The 12,397-nt window shown below is 38.9% G+C and overlaps 1 protein-coding gene across 1 annotated transcript; it reads right to left on the bottom strand.

Moving 5' to 3' along the window:
- Nucleotides 1-5: 5 nt before the first annotated feature.
- nars2 (asparaginyl-tRNA synthetase 2, mitochondrial) lies at nt 6-12,082 on the bottom strand (the record flags this gene model as incomplete). Its single annotated transcript, XM_052106945.1, has 13 exons — nt 11,673-12,082; nt 11,478-11,587; nt 10,956-11,076; nt 10,684-10,824; nt 9,323-9,403; nt 9,130-9,233; nt 8,353-8,485; nt 8,003-8,101; nt 7,851-7,888; nt 7,509-7,575; nt 6,500-6,637; nt 5,740-5,837; nt 6-75 (listed from the first exon to the last, which is right to left on the bottom strand). Coding segments are annotated over exons 1-13 (1,356 nt in total), but the record flags the coding sequence as incomplete, so codon positions are not given.
- Nucleotides 12,083-12,397: the final 315 nt, after the last annotated feature.

Raw genomic sequence — 12,397 nt, 5'->3', positions numbered from 1 at the left:
CCAAAACCACCGTGAGGGACAGAGCCAAGCTGTCTCAGCTGCAGATACCATGCATATGTGTCATCCAATCCAGCCCTGCAAGAAGAGATATATGCAAGGAGATGAGACTTAATACCCAGTAAATACACCCTCAAGCATTTATTAAAGAGCCCATCATCTATAAAAGTGATCCTTATGAAACCTGTTGAGAAAAATGCCCTGGTCCTACTTGACTCCAAAATCAAAAGAAACAAATGAGAAATTACACAAAAAACAAATTATATATATATTATTTTCTTTACACTGTGATATGAAAAAATTATTTTAATTGTAATGTATACATTGTTGTCTATTATTATATGTACACTGGCTGCCAAAAGTTTGGAATAATGTACAGAATTTGCGCTTTAAAGAAATTGGTACTTTAATTCACCAAAATGGCATTCAACTGATCAACTGATCACAATGTATAGTCAGGACATAAAATAACGTAAAAAAATACTATTACAATTTGAAAAAAATGCTCAGAACTTCGTAAACTACTTCAAAGCGTTCTCATCAAAAAATCCTCCACATGCAGCAATCCTTGGCATTCTAGCTGTCAGTTTGTCCAGATACATTTCAAAACACGCTTCCTGTAGCACTTGCCATAGATGTAGTTGTCGGGCACATCTCACGCACCTTACGGTCTAGCTGATCCAACAATAGCTCAATGGGGTTAAGATTCATAACACTCTTTTATGAACCCAACGCATATACTTTCCGTGTTCACGTACCCTCGACGTCTTTATACTCAACTATCATGGGTGCTGAGACATGGGGTATTCAATGATGCCGCCGGTCGAGGAGACGCTTGAGGGCTCTCTCTCACCGGGTTCGGCATCATCACTCAAGAAACCCGCTCTCCCCACTAAGCCATGCAAGACTACCTCCATGCTAGTGGGGAGGGCTTATCAAGCGGCAGGTCAGGCTGGACGCTCGACGAAGAAGCCTTTTCTGAACTTTGTTGGGCCACAGATTTATATCTCCGTGCGACCAAGCAGACAGCCCGTGCCATTGGTCGGTCTATGTCCGCTTTATTCAGCACAGAGAGGCATTTATGGCTTAAACAGGCAAAAAGGATAAGGACAGAGGTTTCCCACTTGATGCCCCGGTTTCGCCTTCCGGTCTCTTCGGAGACACCATGAATACGGTTATCTCCAGATTCCAGGAGGCAAAAAGCCACGAGGAAGCCTTCGGGCAGTTTTTTCCTCGCTGCACTCAGGGGGGCGGGGCCGTCGGCCACCCAGTCCCGCCCGACTCTGTTAGGCAGAGCGTGGTGAGTCGTGCTCCCCCTCGTAAAGACTGGGGACAGGCTCGTCGCCCTCAGCAGCCCCCGAAGCAGGACCTCTGGGTTGTGATTTCTAAAAGAAAAAAACCCTGACGGTCTTGTACCCAGCGTTGTGGGGATAGTTCCTCTCGGGACGGGGCGCGTGTACCATCCACTTCAGCCCTCCCGATACCCTCACGAAACCTCTTCACTCCCGCCGCCTTTGGTGTTTCAGGTGACAGAGGCTTCCAACAAAGAGTTGGGTTTACCGTTGCTTCTGCCTTTATCCAGGACGCAGAACCCTCGACATCCCCTCAACAGGAAGTGTCGAAATTGATACCCATCTCAGAGAACCTGGTGAGATTTTACAGGGTAGAAGAGGACCTCTTTGCCTCTATGAATAACGCAATTTCTCCTCTACTTCTCCCTGAGTCACCCAGCCCCCCTGGGTCTGGACGCGATGGCGCATACATGGCCCTCGCTTCATTCGTGGAGCCATGCGACTGAGGACTCCTGTTAGGACCAGAACTCCTTCATGGGCCTTAGCAATAGTCCTGGAGGGTCTGGTTGAGACCCCCTTTGAACCTCTAGAGTCAGCGTCTGACAGACTTCTGACTTTCAAGATGGTCTTTCTTATGGCAATTACCTCTCTTAAGAGGATTGGGGATCTACAGGCTCGGTCTGTTTTGCCGGCCTGTTTAGAATTTGCCCCAGGTATGGCCAAAGCTATTCTGCATCCTGACTACCTTCCTAAGGTGCCTTTTTCAACACTACATCCTGTCACTCTGGAAGCCTTCTGCTTCCCGCCGTTTTTAACGCTGGAGCAGGAAAGACTTCACGGACTCTGCCCAGTCCGTGCCCTTCAGACTTATGTCCACTGCACTAGCCAGTGGCGTAAGTCAGGGCAATTATTTGTCTGCTATGGGGGCCGCAACAGGGGGGTGGCCGCTACCAAGCAGACTATGTCACATTGGGTGAGGGATGCTATTGCCCTGGCCTATGAGGCGCTGGTCAAGCTTCAGCCAGTAGGTGTCAGGGCTCACTCCACCAGAGGGGTCGCCTCCTCTAAAGCCTTGGCTAGAGGGGTCGCTCTGCAGCAGGTTTGTGATGCGGCAGGCTGGTCCTCTCCGCACACATTCATCAGATTTTATAGTTTAGATGTTCATGCTATTCCGGGCTCTTACGTCCTTGAGCCGACATCTCAAGCTCTTGCCTGAACAAGTTTGTGATGCGGCAGGCTGGTCCTCTCCGCACACATTCATCAAATTTTACGGTTTAGATGTTTATGCTATTCCGGGCTCTTACGTCCTTGAGTCGACATCTCAAGCTCAAGTTTGAGACCTCTCGCGTTCTTGTGAACACACTTCACAACCGTAGGGGTCCGGACAGCCCCAGTGCGGCGGCGTGGGTATTGCGTTCCCAAAGCGCTTAGCAAAGCGCAGCATCATACTGAGGCTTTTTGTAAAGGGAACTTCTCGGGTTACATGTGTGACCCTTGTTCCCTGAAAAAAGCAGAACGAGATGCTGCACTTCTTTGCCGCACTGGGACGTCCCAGCACTGCACTTCAGAAAAAATATCTGACGACACGCTGGTGATGCCTCTATTTATAGCCAACCGAGGCTATAAATTCCGGTCAATGTTCATTGACGTGTTACACACATATTTCAGCTGGTCACAAACATGTAGGATTGTTCCTAAAGCACTTACCAAAGCGCAGCATCTCATTCCGCTTTTTTCAGGGAACAAGGGTTACACATGTAACCAGAGACGTTTCTTTGCCAACTCTAACATTTTTCTTTGCAATTCCTCCCATTAGGCCTGCACACCTGAGTCTTCTCTTTACTCAACTGGTGTTGAGCAGGTATAATTCAATGAAGCTGTCAGCTGAGGACATATGAGGCATCTATTTTTCAAACTAGATACTCTAATGTACTTTCCTTGTTTAGTTGTACATCTGGCCTTCCACATCTCTTTCTGTACTTGTTAGATCCAGTTGTCCTTTGTCTTTGAAGACTGTAGTATACACCTTTGTATAAAATCTTCAGTTGTTGCAATTTCAAGCATTCCTCAAAACAATGATTGACTGATGAGTTTCTAGTGAAAGCGGTTTCTTTTTTGCCATTTATTTTTCTAATATTGACCTTACGACATGCCAGTCTATTGCATACTGTGGCAACTCAAAAACAAGCACAAAGACAATGTTAAGCTTCATTCAACGAACCAAATAGCCATCAGCTGTGTTTGATATAATGGATAGTACCAATTAGCAATTTAGCATGATTACTCAAGGAAAAGGTGTTGAGGGATGGCTGCTAGAAATGGGGCCTGTCTAGATTTGATCAAAAATGACTTTTTTCAAACAGTGCTGATTTTTACATCAGTAATGTCCTGACAATACTTTGTGATCAGTTGAATGTCACTTTGGTGAATTAAAGTACAAATTTCCTTCTGAAACAGCAAAATCGGTACATAATTCCAAACATTTAGCTGGCAGTGTATACAATCATAGTTTTAGTTTATTTTAATAAGAAAAAAAAAAGTTAATTTTACAGCAGCAACTTTTTTACTGTAATACAGTAAAAATTACTGTTACAATAATGAGAATCATCACTAAAAAGAAGAATGAAAATACTAAAAATAAAACCCCAAAAGCATTGGGGTAATGAGAATAGCGGGTTAAAGGGGTCATGACATGAGAAACCAAATTTGCCTTGATCTTTTGGTATATAAGAGGTCTTTGTATCATTAAAACGTCCTGCAAGTTTAATATTTTAAGACGTCCTCCCCATTCTAAACGAATCATTTATTTAATCAAGCTCAAAATACAGCTCGTTCTGGATTCATGGTTAGAAGTGACGTGACGGTTAGAAGTGACGTACCAGCGTTTGCATATGACCGCCTCCAGCACAAGACAACTACGCTCATTTCGTATCGCCGTGCGCCTCACAAGTGTTCAGTCGATGGACAGCGAGCTCTGACAGAGACTACTTGTGCACAGGAAAATTAGGATACCACACAGATGTGCTGTTCCTGGCTGTGGTCAAACAAAACCTCTGAATAAGCTGCCGAAAGATCCAGACGTCAGGGAAAAATGGATGCAGTTTATTTTTTGCGGACGTCCCAGTCACGGCAGTGTTAACTTAAGCGTTTGTTCTGTACATTTTAAGGCTGACTGTTTTGAGAACAAATCTCAATATGATGCTGGCTTTGCCAGAAAACTGTTGCTCAAAGATAAGTCCGTGCCGACTATTCTGGGAACAACGACGACGCAAACTGTAAGTAATCTATTTTAAACTTTAAACTACTTTTTAAAGCGCAATTTCATTCATTATGAATAATCACAGTGTTTTTTCTTAGTTTACTTGCATATTGTTCTGGCTGGGGCGTCAATAATTGATACATAGGCACTGACGTTAGCCAATCATAACAGTGGGCGTTAACACTGAAGTCTTAAATGGAAAACGCCCCAAAACAGACTGTTTGAATCAGAGGATGAGAAACAGGGTGGGAAAAGGTCATAAATCACTAGATTTTAAAAGTTTTTCTTAAAAAAAATATATTAATACTATAATTGCACCTAAGGGAACATAATAATACAATAAAAAAACCCATGTCATGACCCCTTTAAAGTATTCTGAAAACATCACAAAGCAAAAAATTAATGGTCTTCTTTGGGGGTTTAATATGACCAGGGCATTTCCTTGATAGGTTGTGTGTGAATGTTTTGGGATCTTTGTTAAAAACATCTGATAAATTCTTGCTAAAATCCCAAAACGAATGGATATAAATGGATATTATCCTAAAAATCATATACAGTATGTCATGAAAACATCTGCTGAATACCCTTTCAACATCTGACAGAGAACGTTTTATTAATATATTGCAAATGAGCAACCACTCCAAATATTACATACCACTGGTGCTATCTGGTTGTGTTGGTTAAGCTTGTGGGATTCTTATTTTTTTGTACATTTACATATTAATTTTGACCCATTTCTATATGACAGGGGTTTCCAAATCATTTTGCTGCATCCCTATGACCAAAATTATTTAAATAAATACCCCCAGCAATTTTAAGTAATGTTAACCTTTAAAAAAATAAATAAAATCCCAAACATTCTTTGCCTTTTTTTGTAGCGAAATATTTATATTGTTCATTTCTCTTTCAATTCTTCTTCTTATTATTTATTTATTTTTACATTTTATTAATTATTTTACATTTATATTTAACTTAATCCAGCACTGGCATTTTTATCACAATTACAATAACCCAAAGCAGTTCTCTCATGAACCAATGTTTAGAAAACCCTTCCCTATTCCACACTACAAATTATGCACCACTTCTGTAAATACCTTCAGAAATCATGTCACTATTTAGTAACACACATATGCAGATGCAGTATATATAGTTTCATCAATTATTACTATGTGAAAGGGTAGATACTCTTACTGTGCTAGTCGACTCCTCAGAAGCTCCAGTCTCTCCTCCCTCAGTGATCCCCCACAGAGTTCTCCAACCCCAGGCACCAAGAGGTCTACGGCAGCTGCCTGTCCAAAACATCCACACAAATTATTCAGAGAGCATGGAGGTTCAATGAAAATAATAAGGCTTCATGGATGTACACCTATAAAGCTGAATTTAAAACTACATTTGGTCCCACTTTATATTATGTGTCTTTCACTTATATATATATACAAACACTGAAATACATACAATTCAATATATTTATTGGGTAACTACATATTCTGCAAAATTCTCAAAAAATGCACATTTGCTGCAACTGAGGTTGAGGTACGCATAGGTTTTGGAGTAGTGGTAGGTTTAGGAGGAGCAGTTAGGGTTTAGGGTAACGGTCCCGGCAGGGTTAGGTTTAGGGGTAAGTTTAAATGTGTAACTACAGATGTAAGTAAATGAAGGTTATTGGAATTTAAGTACAATGCAACACCACATATATACTGCAAATAAAAAGTACATTGTATTACATGCTTAAGTACACAGTTCTTAAAGACACATAATATAAAGTGGATCCCTACATTTCATATGCAGCTTGTGCAGATACCATTTTCTTATCTTTAGGCAACAAACAAATCATATTTTACAATTTCACACAAATAAGGCTTGCTGGACAATGTAAAATTCTTGAAATCCCACAAACTCATGACTGATCTCAAATGGATTATACTGAGGAGTAACCAGAGCTCATTCTTACAGTGTGGCGAGGTTGGTCCTGGTTGTCTCTGGCATAAAATGGCTTTAAGTCATAGGGATAGTCAACGACAAATACTGGGACGTTTCCACAATGTTTCACTAGGAACTTCTCATGTTCTGTCTGAAGATCACAGCCCCACTAAAGTAATGGGCAGGTATGAAGGACAAAAGACAGAAAAAATTTATATATATACATTTATAAAGATAAACATTCTCTTAAAGTTGGCATGAAATCAAAATGTACCCTATTTATTTGATTAATTCTTGTTACTGGTATATTTGAATACTTCCAGATCTGAGTGGACGACGAGTCTAATGTAGAAAAAGTGGCTGGAGATTATTAATTTTTTTATGCTGGCATCTTTCGGAGGTATCTTGGGATGGATAGCATGAGTAAGTGTTCTTTTTTCCCTTTATATTTAGTGTATTACTGTTTAAAACGTTGAAATATTGTGAACATTTACTCACTTGTTTCTCATTTATTTCCATTGGACTTGTACAACGGCTCCAGTCTGGAAGTGAGCAAAGACCATGATGTGCTGTGTGCGTTTGTGGGGAGGTTATTTATTATTTTTGTCAGTTAGATCATCGTTCTGTTCTCATGTGAATGGAAAAGTAGGACGGTATTTCGATGGCTTCTCAGTCTCCCTAAATTTGTTATGAGTAGCAGTGGAAATGCTGCACGTGTATCTGTTTTTCAACTGCAAACTCACATTCGGGTCTGCCTCCATTCCAGTACGCAACACCCACTTTTCATAAGCCAATCAACAATTGACGGATAAACGAAGTCCCTGCCCTACATTTTCTTCTTGTTCAATATGCAGTTTCAATCAAAAATACGTCATAATAAGGATTTAAATTCGGTCACAATTTTCATTTCATGCTGACTCTAAAACACACATTTTCACACCTGCTTGTCAAACAAACAAATACAAATATTTTACTACTGGCATTTTAAAACAATGGCCATTTAAAGCAAGCTTTTAAAAAAGATGATGTTATTTACTTACCTCTGTACTGAACGTAAAGTTCTGTGAACTGCTGTTTAGAATGTCTATAGCTTCAGTGTAGGAAATGCTGTAAAAGAAAATAGAAATAGATATCAAATTTAAATTGAATGTATAATTTAATTTAAAAGTTAAAAGAAAAGTTTGCAATATGCAATTAAAATTAAGCAATTATACAGTGATTGGGATTCTTTTATAGGGAATAATTACTGGTGAAAGTTACCATTACAAGTGTAAACTACATATCATGTGATTATTATTATTTAAAAGAAAACGAGGGAGCAAGGAAAAAGGGGAGAAAATAAGAGAAAGGGTGATGAAAATGTGATGAGATATAATACATACACATTAAATGTTCTTTTCAGCATGATATCCACTTTTTCCTGGGGAAGTTTAAAAATATTTAAAAATTCTAAGCTTATTACAGCCATTTTGGTGGAAAAACTCTTATGATAAAAAGCTCTCTGCATAAGGAACAATAGTATTTTGCATCATACCCTGTGTCCTGGTGCAATATATTTGTGAAATAAATCTACGTCGTCTGTGCAATGGGACATCACATACTCCGTGGTAGTCTTGAATAAGTTCTCTATAACCTGAAGAATGATAAACAGGCTTTAAAATGAACAAAAACTATTGTATGTATGTATGTATGTATGTATATATATATATATATATATATATATATATATATATATATATACACACACACACACACACACACACACACACACACACTTCGAAATCCAACTTACAACCACAAATAGCTGCTTCATAGAGTCTTCAATACTGCAGTTAAGTAGCACACTTAAAATAGGTAATTCATTGAGAGGATTGACTTTTCTACCTTCATAAGGTCATCTAGTGATTCAGTGAAGGCAATCTCAGCTTCAACCATGTAAAACTCAGACAAATGCCTCCTGCTTTGAGAGTTCTCTGCTCTGAATGTAGGACCAAATGTGTATACTGCTGAAAAAGCCCTACAACAGCCAAAAAACAGACAACAAATTAGTAATCACAAAATTATGTAACATTCCATGTGTACTCTAAAGCTATTGATTTGATATATTATAAATATAACTTCTGTAAAAAATAAACATGCATGATGATCTCTGAAAGATAACACCAGAGACTATTAAGTAGAGACAGGCCACTTCTATTAAAATGAATGGGAGAACGCCAAACGGTCAGTGCATGTAGAAAGGAAGTCCCACCTTACATTTTAAAGAGCCAATCACCTTTTAGATACAGACAACTTTTAGATACAGACATTGCCTGTAAGAACTCAAGAACGTGCATGTGCATTAGCTATACAAGCTGGGAATTTTATTTATTTTTTTGCGTACTGAAGCAGCACAATTTATGATAACGGTGTTCTCAGATTTTACTGCTGATTTGAAATATGTTCTTTGATTGTAATTTTGACCAACCATTTTAGATATTTCGGTGTTCTCCCATTCAAATAGATAGGAGCTACACCGTCATGACTGGAAATGGCTTCACGGGAGCATACCAAAAATAGCCACAAGTGGACTGACTTTGCTATAAAGTCTTTGGGACTTTGGTGTGTTAATAAGTGCAGCTCTTAAATACTGGTGACTAATGAAATATGTGAAGTCTTTACCCTGCCATCACCTCCAAGTGTAACTGTCCTGAGACTGTTAGATAAGCTGGCACAGAGAAGAAATGGGAAGTTGGGTCAACTGAGCCATTTTTATTACCTGCAGGCTTCCGAGAGAAAGACATATCAGATATCACAGCTTCACAACAGAGCAGCTATACTTACACCTACTGTACACTCTGAGATTTATATATACCTCAACTTGGAAGAGTTCACCTGCTCCCTCACAGTCATTTGAGGTGATTATTGGTGTGTGTATCTGCACATAACCATTATCCTGTTAAAACATAACATGACAGGACAGGTCTTCATATATATATACATGCAGTGTGCAAATTAATTACATAGCAACCTATTTAGGAATTTCTATAGGTACACTTATGGGCATGGTCTGTTGAGGTTAGTCTCATACAAACCAAATTGTCTCTTGCCTTTTCTAGCCCAGGAAGCCAAACATCAACTATATTTTGTGATATTCTTATGAATCTATAATAAACTGATAAATACTTAAAGAACTGTTATTAAAAATAGAATTAAAATGGTTTAATGTGCAGTTTTAAACCCCCACCCTCTCAACTTCTGAATTGACTTCCTTTAGGATAGTGCAAGCTAGAGGTCTGTACTGGAGCCCAACGGAACCTGATAAGCCATCAGGTTTTGTGTCAGTTTTTTTTTTAAGTATAACTTCAGATTTGTAATTAGCGAGAAATGACGTGTGCGAACAGACTAGTTAAGGGCTGTCACCTTGAACGTGTTTTTGCATGCGTTTGGTGTTGTTTAATTGTTTTTCTATGTAAACAGGCACTGGATGGACATTTTAACCATTTCGCTGCATCTCGTTGGTCTTTTTAGTATCTCAAGCAGGTAACAAGTTAAAAAGAACTTACATTTTTATAAAAGCATCCCGACACCTGAGTTGTTTCTTTTGATGCACAGCATCTAGCTTTTTTTTTTTAGCACAGGTGTACAAATTTTACCTTCAGAATCAAATTGCAGGTCACAAAGAGGACTTTATGTGACTTTTACACATGATTCCAAATTGTTCTGCATCCAGAAAAGTTTTAGCACTTGACAAAAGGTAAGACAATGTTGTTGTTTTTTTCATTTTGCCCTGGTGTGCTGAAGGGCCGCATTGCCTTATTTAAACTGTGTATGTTTACTGTTACTTTACTTTTACAAATGTTGCCTATGACGTTTAAATAAAATACAACCTATTGCAACAAATTTCCTTGCTTGGAGAAGAAATTATAAAGAGAGTGAGCGATTTTTCTTCGGGCTTAAAATTTGATAGTATGCTATACCCTGTCCTAACTTGCACCCTGTATACAGTAAATGTAAATATATACAGTTATTTATAGAACACATAAGTTAATATTTATTTAGTTGTTTAGTTGTTATTCAAAGGTTTGCACCTACTATTTTCAGGAACCAGCCCAGACATTAAATGCTAGGGCACTTGACTCCCTTAATATATCAAATATACAGTCAAGCATTTTTAGTTGTGAGTGCACAATGCAAAGTAACTATGTTATAAATCCAGCACATTACTATTTTTACCCTGAAAAATGACTGGATGGCAGTTGTAGCCTCACTGCGTATCCTGAGCAGGGAACTGAAGGCATTTGTTCGACATCTGAGGTGTGGAAACTGTCTAATGTACTCCAGAGAATGCCGCTCCTTGATCTTGAAAGGATAGTTCTGAAGTAGATATAACACATCACTATTGTAGGTGGTATGTAATTACAATTAAGTAGCTTGATAATTCATTCCACCAAAGTAGCTGATCAGTTTTATTTGATTAATAGTTCATATCTGCTGTGACGACATACCACAGGATTGCATTCCCCAACCACTTCAATATGTTGAGCTTGTAACTCCACACTCTGTCTCTTATTGGGGCTCTTCTCCAAAGTGCCAGTGATGTCAACAGCACAGCCAAATGTGAGGTCTCTTGACAAGAAGTAGAGTTATATCATGACTCTAACATCAAGACTTGCACCTCAAATAATTGCATTAATCATATTCATAAAGATGCACCAAAGTATGTGGACACTTTAGACCAAATTTCAAACCAAATGGCATCTACAAACAAATCTTTCTAGGAAATCCATGGTTCAAAAATAGTAATTCTCATCTGGGTTTCTGGATTAATCTAGCCTATTGTTTTACCATTACCTTACTTTTACCTTACTTAAATCTGTGAAATTATTTGCTTGGAAATTGTGCTTATAAATGAATGCCTCGTGGCTTGATTTTGTATCTAATGCAATACAATCGTTACATTAATACGACTTTTTTCCTTTTGGAAAAGTTTTTTTCCTTTGGCAAGTGTCCAAATACATATTAAATACCTGTTATTCAAATGTGAGCTGGCAACAACCTGAAGAGGTTGCAATGAACTTCCATCATTCACATGTAAGAAGATGTTGTCTTTCTGTTGCCTGACAGATCGAACCCACCCCTGAAGGAAAACATGCATGATAACTTTATGCAATAATAGGACACTTGGCGTTTACAAAAGTAAATCTAAACAACAGTTTTCTCACCTGTATTCTAACATCTGATCCTCTATCTTTGCTTTCAAGCGCATCAGATATTCTTATTTTCTTGGACAACATGCGACTGGAGCGTCCTTGAAAGAATGCTGCACCACATTGACAAAATAGTGATGCAGGGATTCGCTGTAATATGACCGGTATCATTAAAGCGGAGAGTGGAGAGAATCAGCACGGTTACTTGATGTCTTGATCCGGCTTCCTTTGCTCGGCTTCTTCCGATTTGCAATACAGTTCACATCCAGTAACAGGATGTAATTATATTTTTGAATATGTAAATATGATATACGAGGATCAACCACATGCACTTCAACAAGAGCTTGATCTCGAGTCTCTCGTTCTGTTTTGACATTCACTTTGTTCACAAAGCGCTTCCTGAAATCGAATCAACGTCATGCCGCATCCCATTGGTTTGAAATGTGACATGCGCAGCAAATAAACCGACAGAACCAAGGGTTTGGCCAGAGATCTTTTTGGCCAGAGATCTTTTTGGCCAGAGATCTTTTATACCAAACATCTTTACCTGTAAGTTTTCTCATTTTAGTGCGTAACCTGAGCCCATATGAAGGGGAGCGGCGGTAGCCCACAAGGTTAGCATAGAATAGCATAATTCTTAATGAATTGACCACCTGTCCGCTAATATTCAACATGTTTTACACTAAAAAATAATTTTGGAGTGAATTATGTGTTGAGTGTACAAAGATAAAATTGCTGTT

The sequence above is a fragment of the Xyrauchen texanus genome, chromosome 36, assembly GCF_025860055.1.
Source record: "Xyrauchen texanus isolate HMW12.3.18 chromosome 36, RBS_HiC_50CHRs, whole genome shotgun sequence".
Taxonomy (NCBI): Eukaryota; Metazoa; Chordata; class Actinopteri; order Cypriniformes; family Catostomidae; genus Xyrauchen; species Xyrauchen texanus.
This window is presented reverse-complemented; position numbering and strand designations above follow the sequence as displayed.